The following is a 16,788-nucleotide window of genomic DNA, read 5'->3' as shown; positions in this document are numbered from 1 at the left end:
TCCAAACTTAAAGTGAATGAATGTGAAACCAAAAGAATTATAATGAAACACTTTCCCCCAGCACCAGCATACACAGCAAAATCTCCAGTGTTAAATTAACACTAGAGAGTGTCTATATGGGTCCACACCTCTGAGTGTTAAATACAACACTGTTGAGTGTTAAATTAACACTTTTGACAGTGTTATATGTTTAAAAGTAACCTAGTCAGTTTTGAAGATTAACAATGGCTAACACTGGGCAGTGCTGATTTTCTAACACTGGAATATTTCTAACATTTTGAGTTATTTTCCAGTGTTAGAAAATATTCATGTAGCTCCTTCCGCCAGGGTTACTTGCGTGGTAGCATTCCAACAACGCCCTGTTTTCGTCTCTTGCCCACCGATGCCTTCTTGTTCCAGTACACTGTAATCCCAAAAGTTATTTGCATTCAAATGGTTTAGCTATAATCACTGATGGTAATTAATTTTCTTTGTAAAACTAAAATCATATAACTGTGTCAGACAGAACTCATTGGTGGAAGCTTTTTGCACTTAACCTATATTGTTTTGCATGTGATGCACTAAAATGAATACATTTAACATGGTCCTTTCTATTTTAAGTGTATTCTAATAAATAGTTTAAGTTCAATTTTTTATAAGAGAATAAGTTTTAAACTCAACACTCAAATAATAAAAGTAAATTTGATGTTTACTGATCATGTTTAGTTGAAAGCACTTTCACTATTTTTAAGTTTTTGTTGCCCCTCCCATATTTTTCCCGGCACTGGAACCGAAGAGACGTCTGGACTTGTTTGTCAGGAAAAAATAAGACAAATCGTTTTTGGTGGTTTTGCCTGGGATTGGACATGTTTGTTTCAGTCTACAGTCGATAGGGAGTACTTTTCCTCAAACCTCCACGCAAACTGGTGAGTTAAATCTTTATATTTCAACTTTAAGCAAAAATAGTTGCATGTTACATTACGCAAATGTGCACGCTAATTCAATCTACAGTGAACCCTCGTTTACCGCGGGGGTTACGTCCCAAAAACAACCCGCAATAAGTGAAATCCGCAAAGTAGTGAAAAGTATTTATTATAAATGTTTTAAGGCTGTAACCCTCACAGCCTTAACCCCTGCTCATGCGTAATGGTTCTAGCATCTTCCTCGTCCATCCAAACCGCGCGGTTCCATTGTGTGATGTGAGCACATCCAAACCGTGTTCAGGGTTAGCCCGGGTCCGGACTCCGGCCCCGGTCAGAGGAGGAGGACCAGAGCACGGCCGGGCACCTCCAGCCGTTCACACGGACAAATAAACCTGTCATTATTCTCCGCACAGCCGCGCTCTGACGCTCAGCCCCTCGCTGAGGCTCGAGGGGCTGAACACCGCTCCTCTGCACCTGTACGGCCTCTCGTAAAGTTTACTTTATTAACATGTGCGCCGCTGCAGCGCCATACAGAGCTGAGCAGCGTCTCGTCCTCGGCCCTCGCTGCTCCGTGCGGTACATCGTACTGAACTCTGCAAACGGGACTCGTGTTTCAGAAAAACTCGTGTTTTTTTCCTCTCTCTGGACTTACTCTCCACCAACAGGTTAACTCACAGTTCCCCCCCTCTGTAGAATGCTGCTGATGGTGACCTTGAAATCCCAATAGGAATCATCTTCAATGGTGAAAACGGAAGTCTAGAGCAAGAACTGAACCCCTCCCAGCTGGGAATCCTTCTAGAGGGCAATGTGGTAATGGATTCCATCTGCAGTCTTCCTTTGGCAATGTGTCTCCTGTTTGGACTGACTTATGCACTCCACTTGGAGTACCCAAAGTGCATGAAGAATACATTCCTGTTTATCCAGCAGATTATGCTGAATCTGGGACAAAACGATCCTCCTCCAAAACTCCAAAGGCTAAAAAATGAGCTTTCAATGTGTGTATAGATACATTGAATGTTCATTCTTCATTGAGCAGCTTTTTCTCAAGTTCAGGAAGTCATTATTGTGTTTGTAATTGTCTTTTTTTGTTTTTAGTGGATGGCAAAACCAGGGCTTAAAGGAGTAGTTCACTGATTTTACATATGTTCTTACCTTAGCTTTGAAGAGTTGATGCATACCTGTCTTGTCTTTGTGCGAGAGAAAGGCTCTCCCATATATTCCAACTACCTCCACTTTTTGCTCCTTTTAGAAGCTACCGAGCTCCTCCACGTTTTCCCTATTTATGTAAAATTACATGAAAAGTTACACTATCTAAGTTTAGTTTCACTAAATTTAACGGATAGATTTTTTAAGCCGATAAAAAGGGGCACTATATTACAAGCACGCAGTAACCCTAGTGCACTCTGGAGCATAGACTGAGTTACTGGGGGGATGAAGAAGTGCTCCTACAGTGTTATTACACCTTGTAATATAGAGTCCCTTCTTATCGGCTTAGAAAATCCACACGTTAAATTTAGTTAAACTAAACTTGGAGAGTGTCACTTTTTATGTAATTTTACATAAATAGGGAAAACGTGGAGGAGCTCGGTAGCTTCTAAAAGGAGCAAAAAGTGGAGGTATTTGGAATATATGGGAGAGGCTTTGCTCCATTTGCATGACTGAGGGCACGCACAAAGACAAGACTGGTACACATCAACTCGTCAAAGCTAAGGTAAGAACATATCTTATTATGTAAAATCAGTGAACTATTCCTTTAATTTCATTGTCTCGCTGGGGCCATTCCTTATTCCATAGTTTTTATTTTTCCAAGTTAAAATATTTGTGAAAATAAGTTTTACTGTTACAACTTGTTACCCAGAGTGTTGCACCAAAGTTCTTTACTTGTGATACACAGTTTTATCTGTTTAAAAGGATTGTTTTAAAGAAAATGTTTTATTGGAAGCCCAATTGTGCAAACAAAAAACTTACTGTTCAAAAAAAACTAGGAAGTGGCTAGGAACAACTGAAATATTGTGTTTGTTTCTGAAAGAAATGTCTTCTTAGAAGCGCCATGTGTAAAAATTGGAATATTGTTCAAAGGAAAACAAAAGTCTTGTTTTGTTATAAATAAAGTTAAAAAAAAACAAAACACCTTAGTGGTCTTTGGTTTTGAGTGTGTTTGCCTTGACATATTAAGTTTTAGTAATAATAATACATTTAATTAAAAGACGCTTTTAATTAAACACTACGCAAAAAAGTGAGTTTTGTAATATTAGCACCACTTAAACAATTTAGTTTTTTCTATTAGTATTAAGTTAACTGTACTTAAACAAATTATTTTTGAAATACTGAATACTTAAACACTTTAGGTAGCGATGACTCAATATAGTAAATTGTGACAATTTTACTTTTAAGTTTACTTGACTAAATCAGTTAATTTTTTGTTTTGGGTTGATTACTCAAATCATTTGAAGGGAATCGGTTTCCTCAAACGATTTAAGTGTATTGAACTTATCCGGGTTTACAGTGTAGCCCACTTCTCGTCAGGGTGCCCTGGTTCCTCAATACCTGACGCGGACCTTGTTGATCCGGGCGACGTCCGAGCCGGCATGCCTTCATATTTGTCTGTCTCGCTCAGCTGCTATATATATATATATATATATATATATATATATATATGTATATATATATATATGTACACACACGTGTGTGTGTGTGTGTGTGTGTGTGTGTGTGTGTGTGTGCTGATGTTCATGTTATAATAGGCTATATATATTTTTGAAATCAGGGTTCTTTTTAAAAAAAATTTCTTGCTGTCATTTCACAATAAAGCCTGGCGATGCTGACTTGCTTCACTGCAAGGCTTTTAATATAAAACAGATGAAGAAAGCCTGAAGTTCGTGTTGACAACAAAAAGCAGCTGTGGTGAGTTAAGTTTAAATGATAACAGAAGACACGCAGCCCATTTCCAATTAAAGCCTGGTTGTCTGTGCAGTAAATAAAGCTATGTGCTCCTCTGTGACTTGGAGACTAAAAATGCAATCTAAAAATAAAAAAAGATGATTATTTGCTGCTGGCAGCACATTTGTTCCACTCACATCACATGACTTCAGCTGAAGACTGCAGGCTGCAGACTGTGACCAGTAGCCTGCATCAGCTGTTTACACGAGCGCACATATCCGAGCTCCTGTAACAATTATCTCGCAACGAGCTTAGCTTCTCTAAAACATCTAGGTTTCAAATAAACAGATACTACACAGTCCAGGATCACAACCAGGATAATTCAGAGTGGTTATAGCCATACACATAAACAAACGCACACATCCACACATGCACACAGCTGCTGGTCCATTTAGATGCAAAATGATTCTATTGTGCTGACTCAGGTGTTCTGCAGAGTGGCTGAGCTGTTCACATCTCCCTATTACTGTGCATGTGTGTGTGTCTGTGGGTGTGTCAGATGGTAGCTTATGTCGCTCCACATGACTAACTGGATTTCAACACCAACACAAACAACAACACAACAAATAATGGCTTTGCCAAAATGGGCCAGCTCCTGCTGTTCTCTCAGCTGTGACTGTGATGTGATTACTGACAAAACCAAATGTAAGAACAGGCCACATCCACCGGGGACAGGGCCAAAGGATCGTTGCTCGAGCAGACCGCCCTGAAAGGGCCAGCCCTCTGTATGGTAAATAAAGTCTAATAAATGTGTATCCAGCATCAGTTAGGGTGGAGCAACTAAAAAATGAAAGGTGGAAAACTTGGGATGATCCAGTGGTTTGAGCGGTTGACCAGTAGGCTGCTGATTTGGGTCAGGTGGTCTTTGATATAGATTTTGTTTTGTGTTTTCAATGTTTTCACACCTGCTGCATTTAGTCTATTTAAATTGAACTCTGGTTCTTTCTGAACTGAGTATTTTCACTCCTATTTCAGCCTATTTATAGAAGAAATGACTGGGTTTGAATCAGAGTGAACACAGAAACTGTTCCAATGGTCATCAAACCACATCTGTATTGATATACACCAAGATGTCATGCAGCCCTAAAAGGATTTGTGTCTCCTCCCAAGAATGAATCAGGAGTCTTTCACTTGTCTAAACCTCTATAATACGAACAGTGGAGAAAGTTTACAAGACTGACTTGAACTGAAACATGAGCTCCTCAGGAAAAGCCCATTTTCCCATAGACTTCCATAGGACCATTGGAACCTCTCCAATGGCTTCACTTTTCAGAGCTAGAAAGTATGTTCATATTTTATACTGTCTTTATGTAGGGGTGGGCAATTAATTTTCCCAATGGGATACATGAGAACCTGGAACTGTTGTTAAGCTTATGAAGAGACAAGAGACAATTAATATCAAGTAGAATCGAGTTCAGTTTATTGTTGCGCCTCTCCAAAACAGTTCCAGTTTCTCATGTGGCCTCCTGAGAAAATTAATTGTCCATCGCTGGTCGGTAGCTATAACCAATCTCCTCTGGGAAGCAAGATGAAAATAATTATTGGCTAGAGTTAATATCCAATAAACAAAATGTAATGTCTTTAGACTGCTCATTCAAGGCTGCCCTTCTATAAACTAACACAAGAATATTACAGATACAATTTAACATTACAATGTGCATCTAATTAAACTGTTAATACACATTAGCACTCTCACTCTCAACACCCTACAGCCATTCAGAAAAAAAAACAAAATCAACAAATTTAACAGCAAACACAGCAAACACATGTTAATTACCTACTGTTACATTAAATGTGTAGGCAAAGAAAGAAATAGGAGGAGCATCACTGTATGCATTACCAACACAAAAGCAGCTAAAAGAGTTACAGCAAGCCCTGATTTAATAGCTGCACACGCTCTACCTGTATCCAGCTTCTTTATACACCCTAACAGAACAGATACATCTTTGTAGGGTACCTCTGATCACACTGAGAGGGTCTGTATTAATGTATTTGGGATGGACTGAACCCAGAGCTTAAAGGGACCTAGCTCACACATTTAAAAAAAACCTGATATACATGGATGAACATGACTGATGTCGTGCAGGGTGTTTAAGTCATCTTGTTCTTTTTAGCAAAGTTAGCATAATTCATAGAGCTAAAATAAATCCATCAATAGGAAATATTTAACGTGGAAAAAATGTACCCATAAAGCAGACTGCAGAGAAACTGTTGGGCTTCAGAATATGAATTTCAGAATATTTGTCATTGCAAAATTACTGTAAGTCAACAAAAAGATTATTAATGCTTATTTACATATAAATATATATATTAATATTACTTTAACCAGGACTTCTGGTCAGGACTTTAGACCATTCCTCTGTAAACCCTAATAATGTTATAATTTATAATTATTGCTTCCCTCACATATAATTACAACTTAAATAACTCTAATCAGCGACATCTGCCAGTTAATTAGATAGTCTACCACCACATGGGGGCAGAAATATGAACAAAAGTTTGAAACTGAAGAGGTAATGATAGAAATGAGGATGGCAGGTGATGACAGCTGGATGTTTAGGTTGTAACCAGCAGAGGGATATGACATGTGTAAGCTGTGTGTGTGTGTGTGTGTGTGTGTGTGTGTGTGTGTGTGTGTGTGTGTGTGTGTGTGTGTGTGTGTGTGTGTGTGTGTGTGTTTTCCTACCTGGCTCTCGGAGCAGGAGCTGAGCCATCGCCTGAGAGCTGCCGGCAGAGTTCTCCGCGATGCACTGATAAAATCCTTCATCTGATTTCACCAAGCCCAAAATCTGCAGGTTACTGCCGTCCTAAGACACAAGAAAGGCAACAACATGTCAGAAAATTAAGAGTCTGGCTAAGAGCTTTGTACAAGTGAAAAATATGTCAGTTACACCAAATCAAAAAGTGTGCATGAACAAAAATGTCTGCAGCAGAATATGTTGGATGACCCAGATTATTGGATTATTCAATTACAAGAGTCCATATTCTAGCTCTCTCTCTCTCTAACGCTCTCTCTAATTCTCAAATTCACTGATTTCACAGCTCCCTGCGGTTCTGTTATAACTGCATAATTTTTCACATTAAAAACATATACGGGAAAAAATGGTGTGTCTGTGCTGCTTTATTTATTTGTGTTTTTTTTAAAGATTCTGTTTATGTTTATTAAAATGCTTCTTTACTGGAAAATGGAATCACATGCATGTAGGCAAGGTGAAGACAAACTCAGCATCGGAATAAAGTGACTTTGAGTGTGGTGTGGTTGTTAGTGCCAGGTGGGCTGGTCTGAGTATTTTAGAAACTGCTGATCTGCTGGGATTCTTTCACACGCCCGTCTCTAGAGTTTATGGCATGGTCTGAAAAAGAGAAAATATCCAGCGAGCTGCAGATCTCTGGGCAAAAATGCCTTGCTGACTGAAGTCAGAGCACCGCAGCAAAACCCATCATCTGAAGGTTGCTTCCAGCAGGACAACACACCATGTCAGAATGCTCAAATCATTTCAAACTGGTTTCTTGATCATGACAGTGAGTTCTGTACTCAAACGATCTCCACAGTCACCAGATCTCAATCCAATACAGGACCTTTGGGAAGTGGTGGCATGAGAGACTTGCTTCATGGATGTGCAGTTGACAAATCTGCAGGAACTAGGTGATGCTGTCATGCTAATATGGACCAAAACCTCTGTTTCTAGCACCTTGGTAAATCTAAGAGACCAAAAATTTAAGCTTTTCTTAAGGCAAAAAACAGTACTAACAATATGTACCTAGTAAACTTGGAATACATGTGTATTGACTCAGGTGACTGTGTTATTATTGTGCTGTTAGATTTAACTGCTGCTTTTGATACAGTGGATCATAATATTTTAATTTCCCGTTTAGAGCAGTTGGTGGGTATGCGGAGTACCGCACTGCAGTGGCTCAGATCCTATTTGGCAGAGCGAACTTTCTCTGTGAAACTAGGGGAGTTTGTATCCTCTACTGCTTCTCTTCAATGTGGGGTTCCACAGGGTTCAGTTTTAGGCCCGCTTCTTTTCTCTCCTACCCCTTGGGTCTATTTTCAGGAAACATGGGATTTCTTTCCACTGCTACGCCGATGACTCCCAGATTTATTTCCCACTTAAAAAGATAAATGGCTTCTCAGTAGACCCGCTGCTCAGATGCCTTGATGATATAAGGGCCTGGATGGCTTTGAACTTTTTACATTTTAATGAACAGAAAACAGAAGTGATGGTTTTTGGTGGCGCTTCTGAGGCCACTATTATAGATCTTGGTTCACTGGCACAGTATGTTAAACCAGTCATCACTAATCTGGGAGTTAAAATAGAGGCAAATCTTAAACTTGAAAGCCAGGTCAGAGCTGTTGTAAGATCTAGCTTTTTTCATTTGAGGGAATTAGCCAAAATAAAGCCTATCTTATCGAAACAGCATTTTCAGACAGTAATCCATGCCTTTGTTACTTCTAGGCTGGATTATTGTAACGCACTTTATTTTGGGGTTAGTGATGCGTCCATTAGGCGCCTGCAGGTTGTGCAAAATGCTGCAGCACGTCTTTTAACTGGAACAAAAAAGTTTGAGCACATTACCCCTATTTTAATTTCACTCCACTGGCTACCTGTACATTTTAGGATTGTTTTTAAAATTCTCTTATTTGCTTTTAAATCTCTTAATGGCCTGGCCCCCCCCTACCTCTCGGAGCTACTACAACCATATACACCTGCCCGTTCCCTTAGGTCCGCCAATCAGCAACTCCTTAAGGTACCGAAAACTAAGTATAAACTTAAAGGTGATCGTGCTTTTGCTGTAGCTGCTCCAAAGTTGTGGAATGATCTGCCCTTGCATGTTAGGCAGGCCTCTTCTCTCTCCGAATTTAAAAGTCTTCTTAAAACATATTTATTCGCTGAAGCCTTTGGCATTGATTAGAGGGGTTGACTCAATTTGTTTTAACATGTTTCAATTTATTGTATCTATTTATTTTATCGTATCTCATTTTAATTTTCTTTACGTATGCTATTAACATGTACAGCACTTTGTGAAACTCTGGTTTTATGTTAAAGTGCTTTAGAAATAAAGTTGGTATGGTATGGTATGGTATTACAGTTACAGTCTGTTTGCCCTTTTTTCAGATGGGTATTTTACACACAGTAACTACTGTAGGCTGGAAGCTATTGAATTAATACTGGTGAAAAAACAAAAGAGTTATAACGTGTAGTAACATGTGACGCGTGTAAGGCTATGGTCTAAAATGTGAAACACAGGCTACTTTTTAATACTTTTATTTGCTACAGAACTCCATATGTGGTATTTCATAGCTGAGGTGGGCTTAGTTTACCTCTGTAGGTGTGTCCACATTTTTAGTAGTATTTATTTATTGTCATTGTCAAGAACAATGAAATTGCGTTTGGGGCTTCCATACAACCCAAAAAAAGAAGAAAATAATAAATACCCCTTAAAACCCAAGTGTACATATTTGTTGTATTGAAGTAACCCCAGACTGTGTGAAATAATACACAGTACCACCAACAGTGCAAAAGGGTAGGAGCTCCGGGCCGCTGTGTCTGTGCGCGCCGCCATCTTGTACCTTGTACCGCCATTTTTCACAAGGACTGTATGTGTATACTTTTCTGAGTGACTCACCACTATCTGGAAGTAGTCACTCGGGATGACTTCCTCCCCGTTCTTCATCCAGCGGACGGTCGGCGGCGGGTTTCCTGTCACAGCACACTCCAGCTCGATGTCGGTTGACTCATAGGCGTACGTGTTGGTCGGGTAGTTGAGGAACTGAGGAGGCACTGCAGAAACATAGAGTGAAAACAGCACATATAAACACCTCTTCCTGCATGCTGGAGCATCTCTGCATCAATGCTACTGCTGCTCAGTCCGAGTGTTCACACACACTTTTACTTAGTTGCCTTTTGGGATTATGTTTCACATTAACAAGTTTCTATAACAGCCTCAGTTAATTACTGACTAATTAACAGAAATATAGCCTGAGCCATCAGCTTATTAGTAAAGCCCTAAATGTGTTTGATCTCATTAGCCTCAGTGGATCATCACACATTCATCTGCTCACAGACAGCTGCTGCTTAACTTAACATTTTCAGGTGTTAGTTGGAGGATGGCTGCAATTCTTGAGGCTTAACTACGTGAACACAGCAGCAGATTAATGTGGTAAATTCTTAGTTTCAAATCAAACAACAGAAAACATAGCAACTAGTTAACATAGTGAAGGAGTCAGAAACAAACATTACGGTGTTTCAGTACTTCCAACAAACAGACGCGAGCATTACTACATGAATCAATACTGCGTTGAGAAAATCAATTAGAACTTTTCCTGCATTAATGTGACATTAGCATGACCCTGGGGTGAGGTTAGCTGGCATTCTTTCCTGTTTTTTTGTGGTTTTCCTTCTCCAAAACAAAGACCAAAAGCTATTATAACAAGAAATATGGCTATAGGAATCAGACAGAGTACCCGAAGCAAGCAAAAACACAGTAAACAGTCTATAGAGGCGCTAAACTCATATACTGAGAGACTGGGAGTCACTGCCAATCGTTTAACACCACAACTTAACCCTTTTAATCGTATCAGTGGTCTGGATTCTGTGGGAGAGGTTCAAGCCATTAAGATGCAAAGTGTCTGAAGCAGCTGACAGACCGAGCAGCGTTCAGGTATGAGGTCATAGCGAACTGTCTTCAGCTCACTCGATTGTAAACAGGTTTGAAGGCAGGCGAAGCGGCTGCCATGTTCCAGCTCTGTTGTCGTCTTTGAACACGCGTCAGTAGCTCATGACTGAGAACGGAGATGTGAGACAGAAGCCATTTTGAGCCTCAGCAGAGAGGAGGAAGCCTGAAGGGCCTTGTGTAGCACCGAGCGCCACGCTGACGCTGTCAGTGCTGCGAGACTACAAACACTGCGTGTCAGCAAACACACACACGGGAATGTCCTGTAACTGTCACCAGACTCACAGATATACATGATGCCACAGTATGTAAGAGCTGTTAAATGTAAAAACACAAAGAATATGGTGAAGAGCCAAGAGAGACAAAAAGACAGAAGCATGCCTTGGAAACCAGGAGACAAAAAGTAATCATTCTAACTGGCATGCCATCAAAAACATTTTTTTTTTCAAACAGTAATTTTTGCTTTGCTCCTACGCTTAGACTTGTGGTTAGAAATATAGTTTTGCTGAATTAAACCTAAAAGGTTATGAGGTAAGCAGCTGGCTGGTGCATCCTATGTTGGCACACATTTTATTTTAAAGTAAACATGTTTATTTCTGCTTTAAGTTTGGACATTTTAACATAGGAGTCTATGGATATTGACTCACTTTTGGAAGCGGCCTCAAGTGGCCATTAGTGGAACTGCAACTTGAATAGAAAAAAGAATTTAAAAAATTGTGAGAAGAAGAGTTGGAAATCAAGAAAATAAAATAAAAGGTGAGAATGAATAGAGGGAAGTAAAAAAAGACTAAAGGTTGAATGAACAAAGCAAGAGAAAAGAAAAGGAAGAAAGTTAGCAGAGGTAGAGCTCTGTATGTGCCTCCGATAGACACATCATTATCTGGAGGTGTAACTTTATCACTGCAGTAATGCTCTAATTAAGAGGTAACGATTTCCTTTAAAGTGTGAGCGGCTGCCTCTTCACCACACCGACAAACTACACACTCAGGTACATACGACACAGATCACAACACGGCTTCCAAGAATTAGTCTAAGTAACTAAACACAGGAGACACAGGAGAACACGTCTAAAGCAATCAGATTCCTCTTCAGTTCAGTGCTGAGGTCACAGTTCAAGTGGGTTTAGCAGCTCCAGAGAAACTTTGTATTACAGCGAGTGATAGAACACACAACTTTTTATTTGCAAATACAAAGTTAATTGAGTTTTTAAGACCACAATATCCTGCTTACTCCAGCTTAAGAATAACAAGTTTGCTCTGGTTTTGTCAGCTGTGCCTGTCAGAGCTTGTGTCTAATTATCCAGTACTATTGTTTAACCTGGGTCTGAATGAATTTCAGAGGTATGAATTGTTTCAGCTGCACTAGTTAAGTCATAACATGTCACTTCATGAGAATGTTTAGCCAATTAGAGAGAATTCTTCATTAGACAGTCTTGATTATCATTTTGTCTGACAAAGTGAAAAAATAACAGTTAATGTAAGATCCAGAGTTATTCGTTTATTATCAGTTTTCTAATATTTTGTTTGGTTTTTTGCATTTATGTTCTTTAAAAAAATCTGTTTAGTTTCAGTTGGTTTGTTGAGTTGTTTTATTGCTCAAAATCATTTAGTTTGTGATATTGTTGAGAAGTTCAATATCAAAATACAACAGTACAAATACATTTTAACACAGAGACAGTTTCGGGCAGGCAATGGCGGACATGCGGTATTTCGCACTGACATCTACTCCAATGTTACAAACAGCTGATCGGATCGGCAAAGCGTGTTTCTGGAATATTATGTTTTTGTTGCTGCAAGTGCTTTTTATGCAGTTTTTGCAAAGCTATATGTGGAAGGAAACTGTGACCTAGGACAAGCTGATGGCATAAGATGTAAGTACAACTCCTCCGGTTTCATATGCAAAAAAAATGATTGCGCTAGCTTACGTGGTTGCAGTGCTACCGGGATTTAAAAATAGTTGCACAAAACGGAGCGTGCCCGCTCCGACCGGCTTTAAAGGGTTAATGACAGCATTGGTTAGATCTCAGCAATCATCATTGCGGGATATTTATGCCTGTGTAGTGTTATGTGCTTGGGTACCATAATATTCACCTGCAAACAGTTAATATTTGGACATGTAAAACAAACAAACAAACAAAACACTCCATACTGTATATTTTTTTAAAGTTCACATTCCCCAGTGGAGATCAGAAAACAATTCAAATATTCAGCAACATAGAAAGTGAAATGTGTAAACAGTATTTTATGGCTAATGCCTTACCCGGTGTTGTGATTTGACCTTCAGAATAAGTCGATCTTCACTTTCCCCTCTACCCCCAACTAGTTATGGCAGATGGCTGCCCCCTCCCCTGTCCATAAATGGCTCCTCATAACGAGTATAAAAGATAGGTGTAGCCAACACAACATCGCTGGTTGGTTGGTGAAGTCTTATTTTGAGGCTTTTAGCTGAACATGGTGATTGACAAGTCATTAGCCAATGAACATACCCTGGATAATCTTTCTTTCTGAATTTAATAATGACCATAATTTACAAAATGGCCTTCATGTTTAATTCATTTTGACCTGAAACTAGTGGTTGAGCCCTCAATAATCAGAAGTCTTTACTGAGGTCACAGAGAGAGCAAACTGAAGGCTGTTTTCCAGAAGCTACATCTATTCCTTACAATGTCTATGACTCCGTCAGAAATCTATTCTTATTAAATTATTCCTACCCACCACATCTGAATTTTTGCTTATGGTGAATGTCAGGTCGTTGGGTTTTCAGTAAAATAATGTAGGGTCTTTTCCTTACGATATAAGACATTTGTTTAGAGATATATCTTGTTTAATACTCTTCCAACCAACTCATGTCCTGTGTCTGCAATTTACCTGCTATGACATTTTATACTTTAGTTATATTTACTAAGCAACATATATATAAAAGTTTCAGTCAAAACTAAAATATTTGTAAAAAATATTAATATAACTAAGAACTAAAACATACAGAAGTGCTCACAAATCCAGAGTCCATAAAGGCTAAACATACAAGACCAGCATTGTTATAGTCTATTAGGTAAAATGCAGTTTGTGTCTCTGTCTTGTATTGTGTTGTGTTGTTAGTATCAATCGATCAGCACAGCTGAATCTCCAGAGTGTTTCCCATCATTACCTTACCTCCCAAGTGACATGCAAACAGCATCAGCTCTGGTTAGCCAATTATTTTTTTAAATGGTGTAAAAAAAATCCCAGATGGGCACATCTATTTGATTGGATAAACAAAGCTAGGACACGTGGAACTAAGTTTTGAAAACTGACTTCACTCTGGAAGACTTCTTTCAAAAGTAGCCTTAAATCCATTTTATTCTGAAGGTTGACTCTATAGTTTTGTAAGAGGGAGTGAAGAACAAGTAGTGGAAATGATCATGTCATTTTATTCTTTTTTTTTTTTTGGGGGGGGGGGGGGGGGGTTAAATCAGCGGCCAAAGAATGGCAAAGTGTTAAAAAGAATCCTTCCTATAACTCACAGTAGTAATGGGATTTCCAGCCAGGACAGCCCTACAATGTCCAGAGCCTTCAGGAACTCGGGGCGGACCTCATCCAGACCAGAGGCTCTGCCACCAAGGAGTTGTTTAACTGCCTCAGTGACCTCGCCCCCGGAAGTTGGCGGTCATCCCCCTCATCCCCAGATTCTGCTTCCTCCTCAGAAGATGTGTCAGTGGGATTAAGGAGGTCCTCGAAGTATTCCTTCCACCGTCTGACAATTTTCTCAGTCAAAGTCAGCAGCGCTCTGCCAGCACTATACACAGTGCAGGTAGAGCACCGCTTACCCCTCCTGAGATGCCTGACGGTTTGCCAGAATCTCTTCGAGGCAGTCCGAAAGTCTTTTTCCATGGCCTCTCCGAACTCCTCCCACACCCGAGTTTTTGCTTCAGCCACTGCCCGAGCCGCATTCCGCTTGGCCTGTCGATACCTGTCGGCTGCCTCCGGAGTCCCACAGGCTAACCAAGCACGATAGGACTCCTTCTTCAGCCTGGTGGCTCCACCATTTGGTTCTGGGATTACCACCACGGCAGGCACCAACCACCTTGCGGCCGCAGCTCAATGCAGCAGCTTCGGCAATGGAGATGCTGAACATGGTCCATTCGGACTCAATGTCCCCAGTCTCCCTCGAAATGCCGTTGAAGCTCTGGGTGTGCGTTGAAGATCTTGCGAACTGGGGCCTCTGCTAGACGTTGCCAGCACACCCTCACTACGTGTTTAGGTGCACCGGGTCTGTCCAGCATCCTCCCCTGCCACCTGATCCAACACACCACCAGGTGGTGATCAGTTGACAGCGCAGCCCCTCTCTTTATCCTAGTGTACAGAACATATGGTCGCAGGTCTGGTGATACAATAACAAAATCGATTATCGACCTGCGGCCTAGAGCTTCCTGGTGCCACGTGCACTTATGGACACTCTTATGTTCGAACAAGGTGTTCATTATGGCCAAACTGTGATTTGCACAGAAGTCCAATAACAAAACACCGCCAATCACGCCCATCCAGGTCTCGCTGTTGTTACCCACGTAAGCATTGAAGTCTTCCAGTGGGACAACAGAGTCTCCAGGTGGAGAACCTTCCAGCACCCCACCCAGGGACTCTAAGAAGGCTGGGTACTCTGAACTGCCACTCGGCGCATAAGTGCAGATGACAGTCAGGACCCATTCCCTGACCCTAAGGCGCAGGGAACAAACCCTCTCATCCACCGGGAAGAACCCCAACATACCGACAGCAAGCCGAGGGGATATTAGAATACCCAGCCCGCCGCCTCTCACCAGGGGCAACTCCAGACTGAGACAGAGTCCAGCCCCTCTCCAGGAGACTGGTTCCAGAGCCCAAGCCATGCGTAGAGGTGAGCCTGACTATATCTAGCCGATACCTCTCAACCTCATGCAGTAACTCAGGCTCTTTCCCCACCAGAGAGGTGACATTCCATGTCCCAATTGCCAGTCTTGGTATCCGGGGGTCAGTCAGCCAGGGGCTCCGCTCCTGACCACCGCCCGGCACACAATGCACCCCACCCCTACGGCGCCTCCTGTGGGTGGTGGGCCTGCGGGAGGATGGGCCCATGTCCCCTTTTCGGGCTGGGCCCCATGGACTAAGGCCTGGCCACTAGATGCTCGCCCTCGGGCACCCTCCCCTGGCCTGGCTCCAGGGCGAGGCCCCGGTAACCTGTTCCCTCAATGTTTTCCTCATAAGAGTCTTCTGAATCGCTCTTTGTCTGGTCCCTCACCAGGACCAATTTGCCATGGGAGACCCTACCAGGGGGCAAAAGCCCGCAGACAACATAGCCCCTGAGATCCCTGGGGCACACAAAGCCCTCCACCACGATAAGGTAGCAATTCACGGAGAGGCAATTAAATATAAATATGAAAAAATATGAAAACAAAAAGAAGATTCACATTCTCTGTCATATGGGGCTGCATGAATAAAGTTTCTGAATCCTTTATCATCCGCAACTGAAAATAGTTGTGGATGATTACTATACTTTTCTAAAGTGACGTTGTTGTCCCTGGCTCTCTGTCTCTTTCCCTCCGGCTCTGTTCCTGTGCTACAGTGAATGTAACTATGGCCCCTCCCCCCTCTTCCCAGCGCAAAGCAAAGGCTAGCGTGTGGAGTGAAGTGAAAAAAAGTGCAAGAGAGGGTGAGAGAAAGGAAAAAAAAACCCACGGCTCGCGTCATTCACTTCAAAGAGTTGGCTCTAAGACCCGTTTTGTTCGCGACCGACACATCACTAATTCACAGAATATGCAAAAGGTTTCCCACCTTTTACATGCAATCCCGTTTTGTAAATACCGACAGTCCTTTTTTTAAATGCAAACACCAAATGTGGTAAATTTGTCCCTAAAATAGCAGGATGCAGACTTCAGTTTAACCTTCATGCTGTTTTCACCAGAGCTACTTGTGTTTCTGCCAATGAGGCCGAAACACAGCTACTTTTGTTTGCTCCCTCATTGTGGAGGGATCCACATTTTTAATTTGGCACAGTATTTTTTTTTCTCCCTGGGGATGAGTTTGTGTCTTCTCCTGCGCTCAAAGTGGAGATCTCCTGTGTATAAGGCAAATGTCTTAACAACTACACCGTGAAGGCACACTCTTTAGATAATGATATTTTACGTTCAGGGTTGTAGGATAACAGCATGTTCTTCTATTTTTGACCCCTTGAGAACACCATACGTTACATGTACAAAATATAGGGGGACACGTAAGATTGTACCTGACAAGCTCAACGATTCTCAGGTGTGTTTTCA

At 41.2% G+C, this 16,788-nt stretch overlaps 1 protein-coding gene across 2 annotated transcripts in view; it reads right to left on the bottom strand.

Annotated features, from left to right (window-relative positions):
• Nucleotides 1–16,788, bottom strand: part of dcc (DCC netrin 1 receptor) — a 372,740-nt gene that overhangs the window by 189,648 nt on the left and 166,304 nt on the right. For both annotated transcript variants that reach the window (XM_085413367.1, XM_085413368.1), the window contains exons 6-7: nucleotides 9,474–9,628; nucleotides 6,529–6,649 (exon numbers count right to left, since the gene is read on the bottom strand). In XM_085413367.1, the coding sequence (XP_085269493.1) occupies nucleotides 6,529–6,649; nucleotides 9,474–9,628 (276 nt within the window). The remainder of the gene's footprint in view (nucleotides 1–6,528; nucleotides 6,650–9,473; nucleotides 9,629–16,788) is intronic.

This window comes from Rhamphochromis longiceps, linkage group LG7 (assembly GCF_057381845.1).
Source record: "Rhamphochromis longiceps isolate RC_006_pf linkage group LG7, R_longiceps_female_GT1.1, whole genome shotgun sequence".
Lineage (NCBI taxonomy): Eukaryota > Metazoa > Chordata > Actinopteri > Cichliformes > Cichlidae > Rhamphochromis > Rhamphochromis longiceps.
The sequence above is the reverse complement of the archived record's forward strand: the minus strand, read 5'-3'. Positions and strand labels throughout refer to the sequence as shown.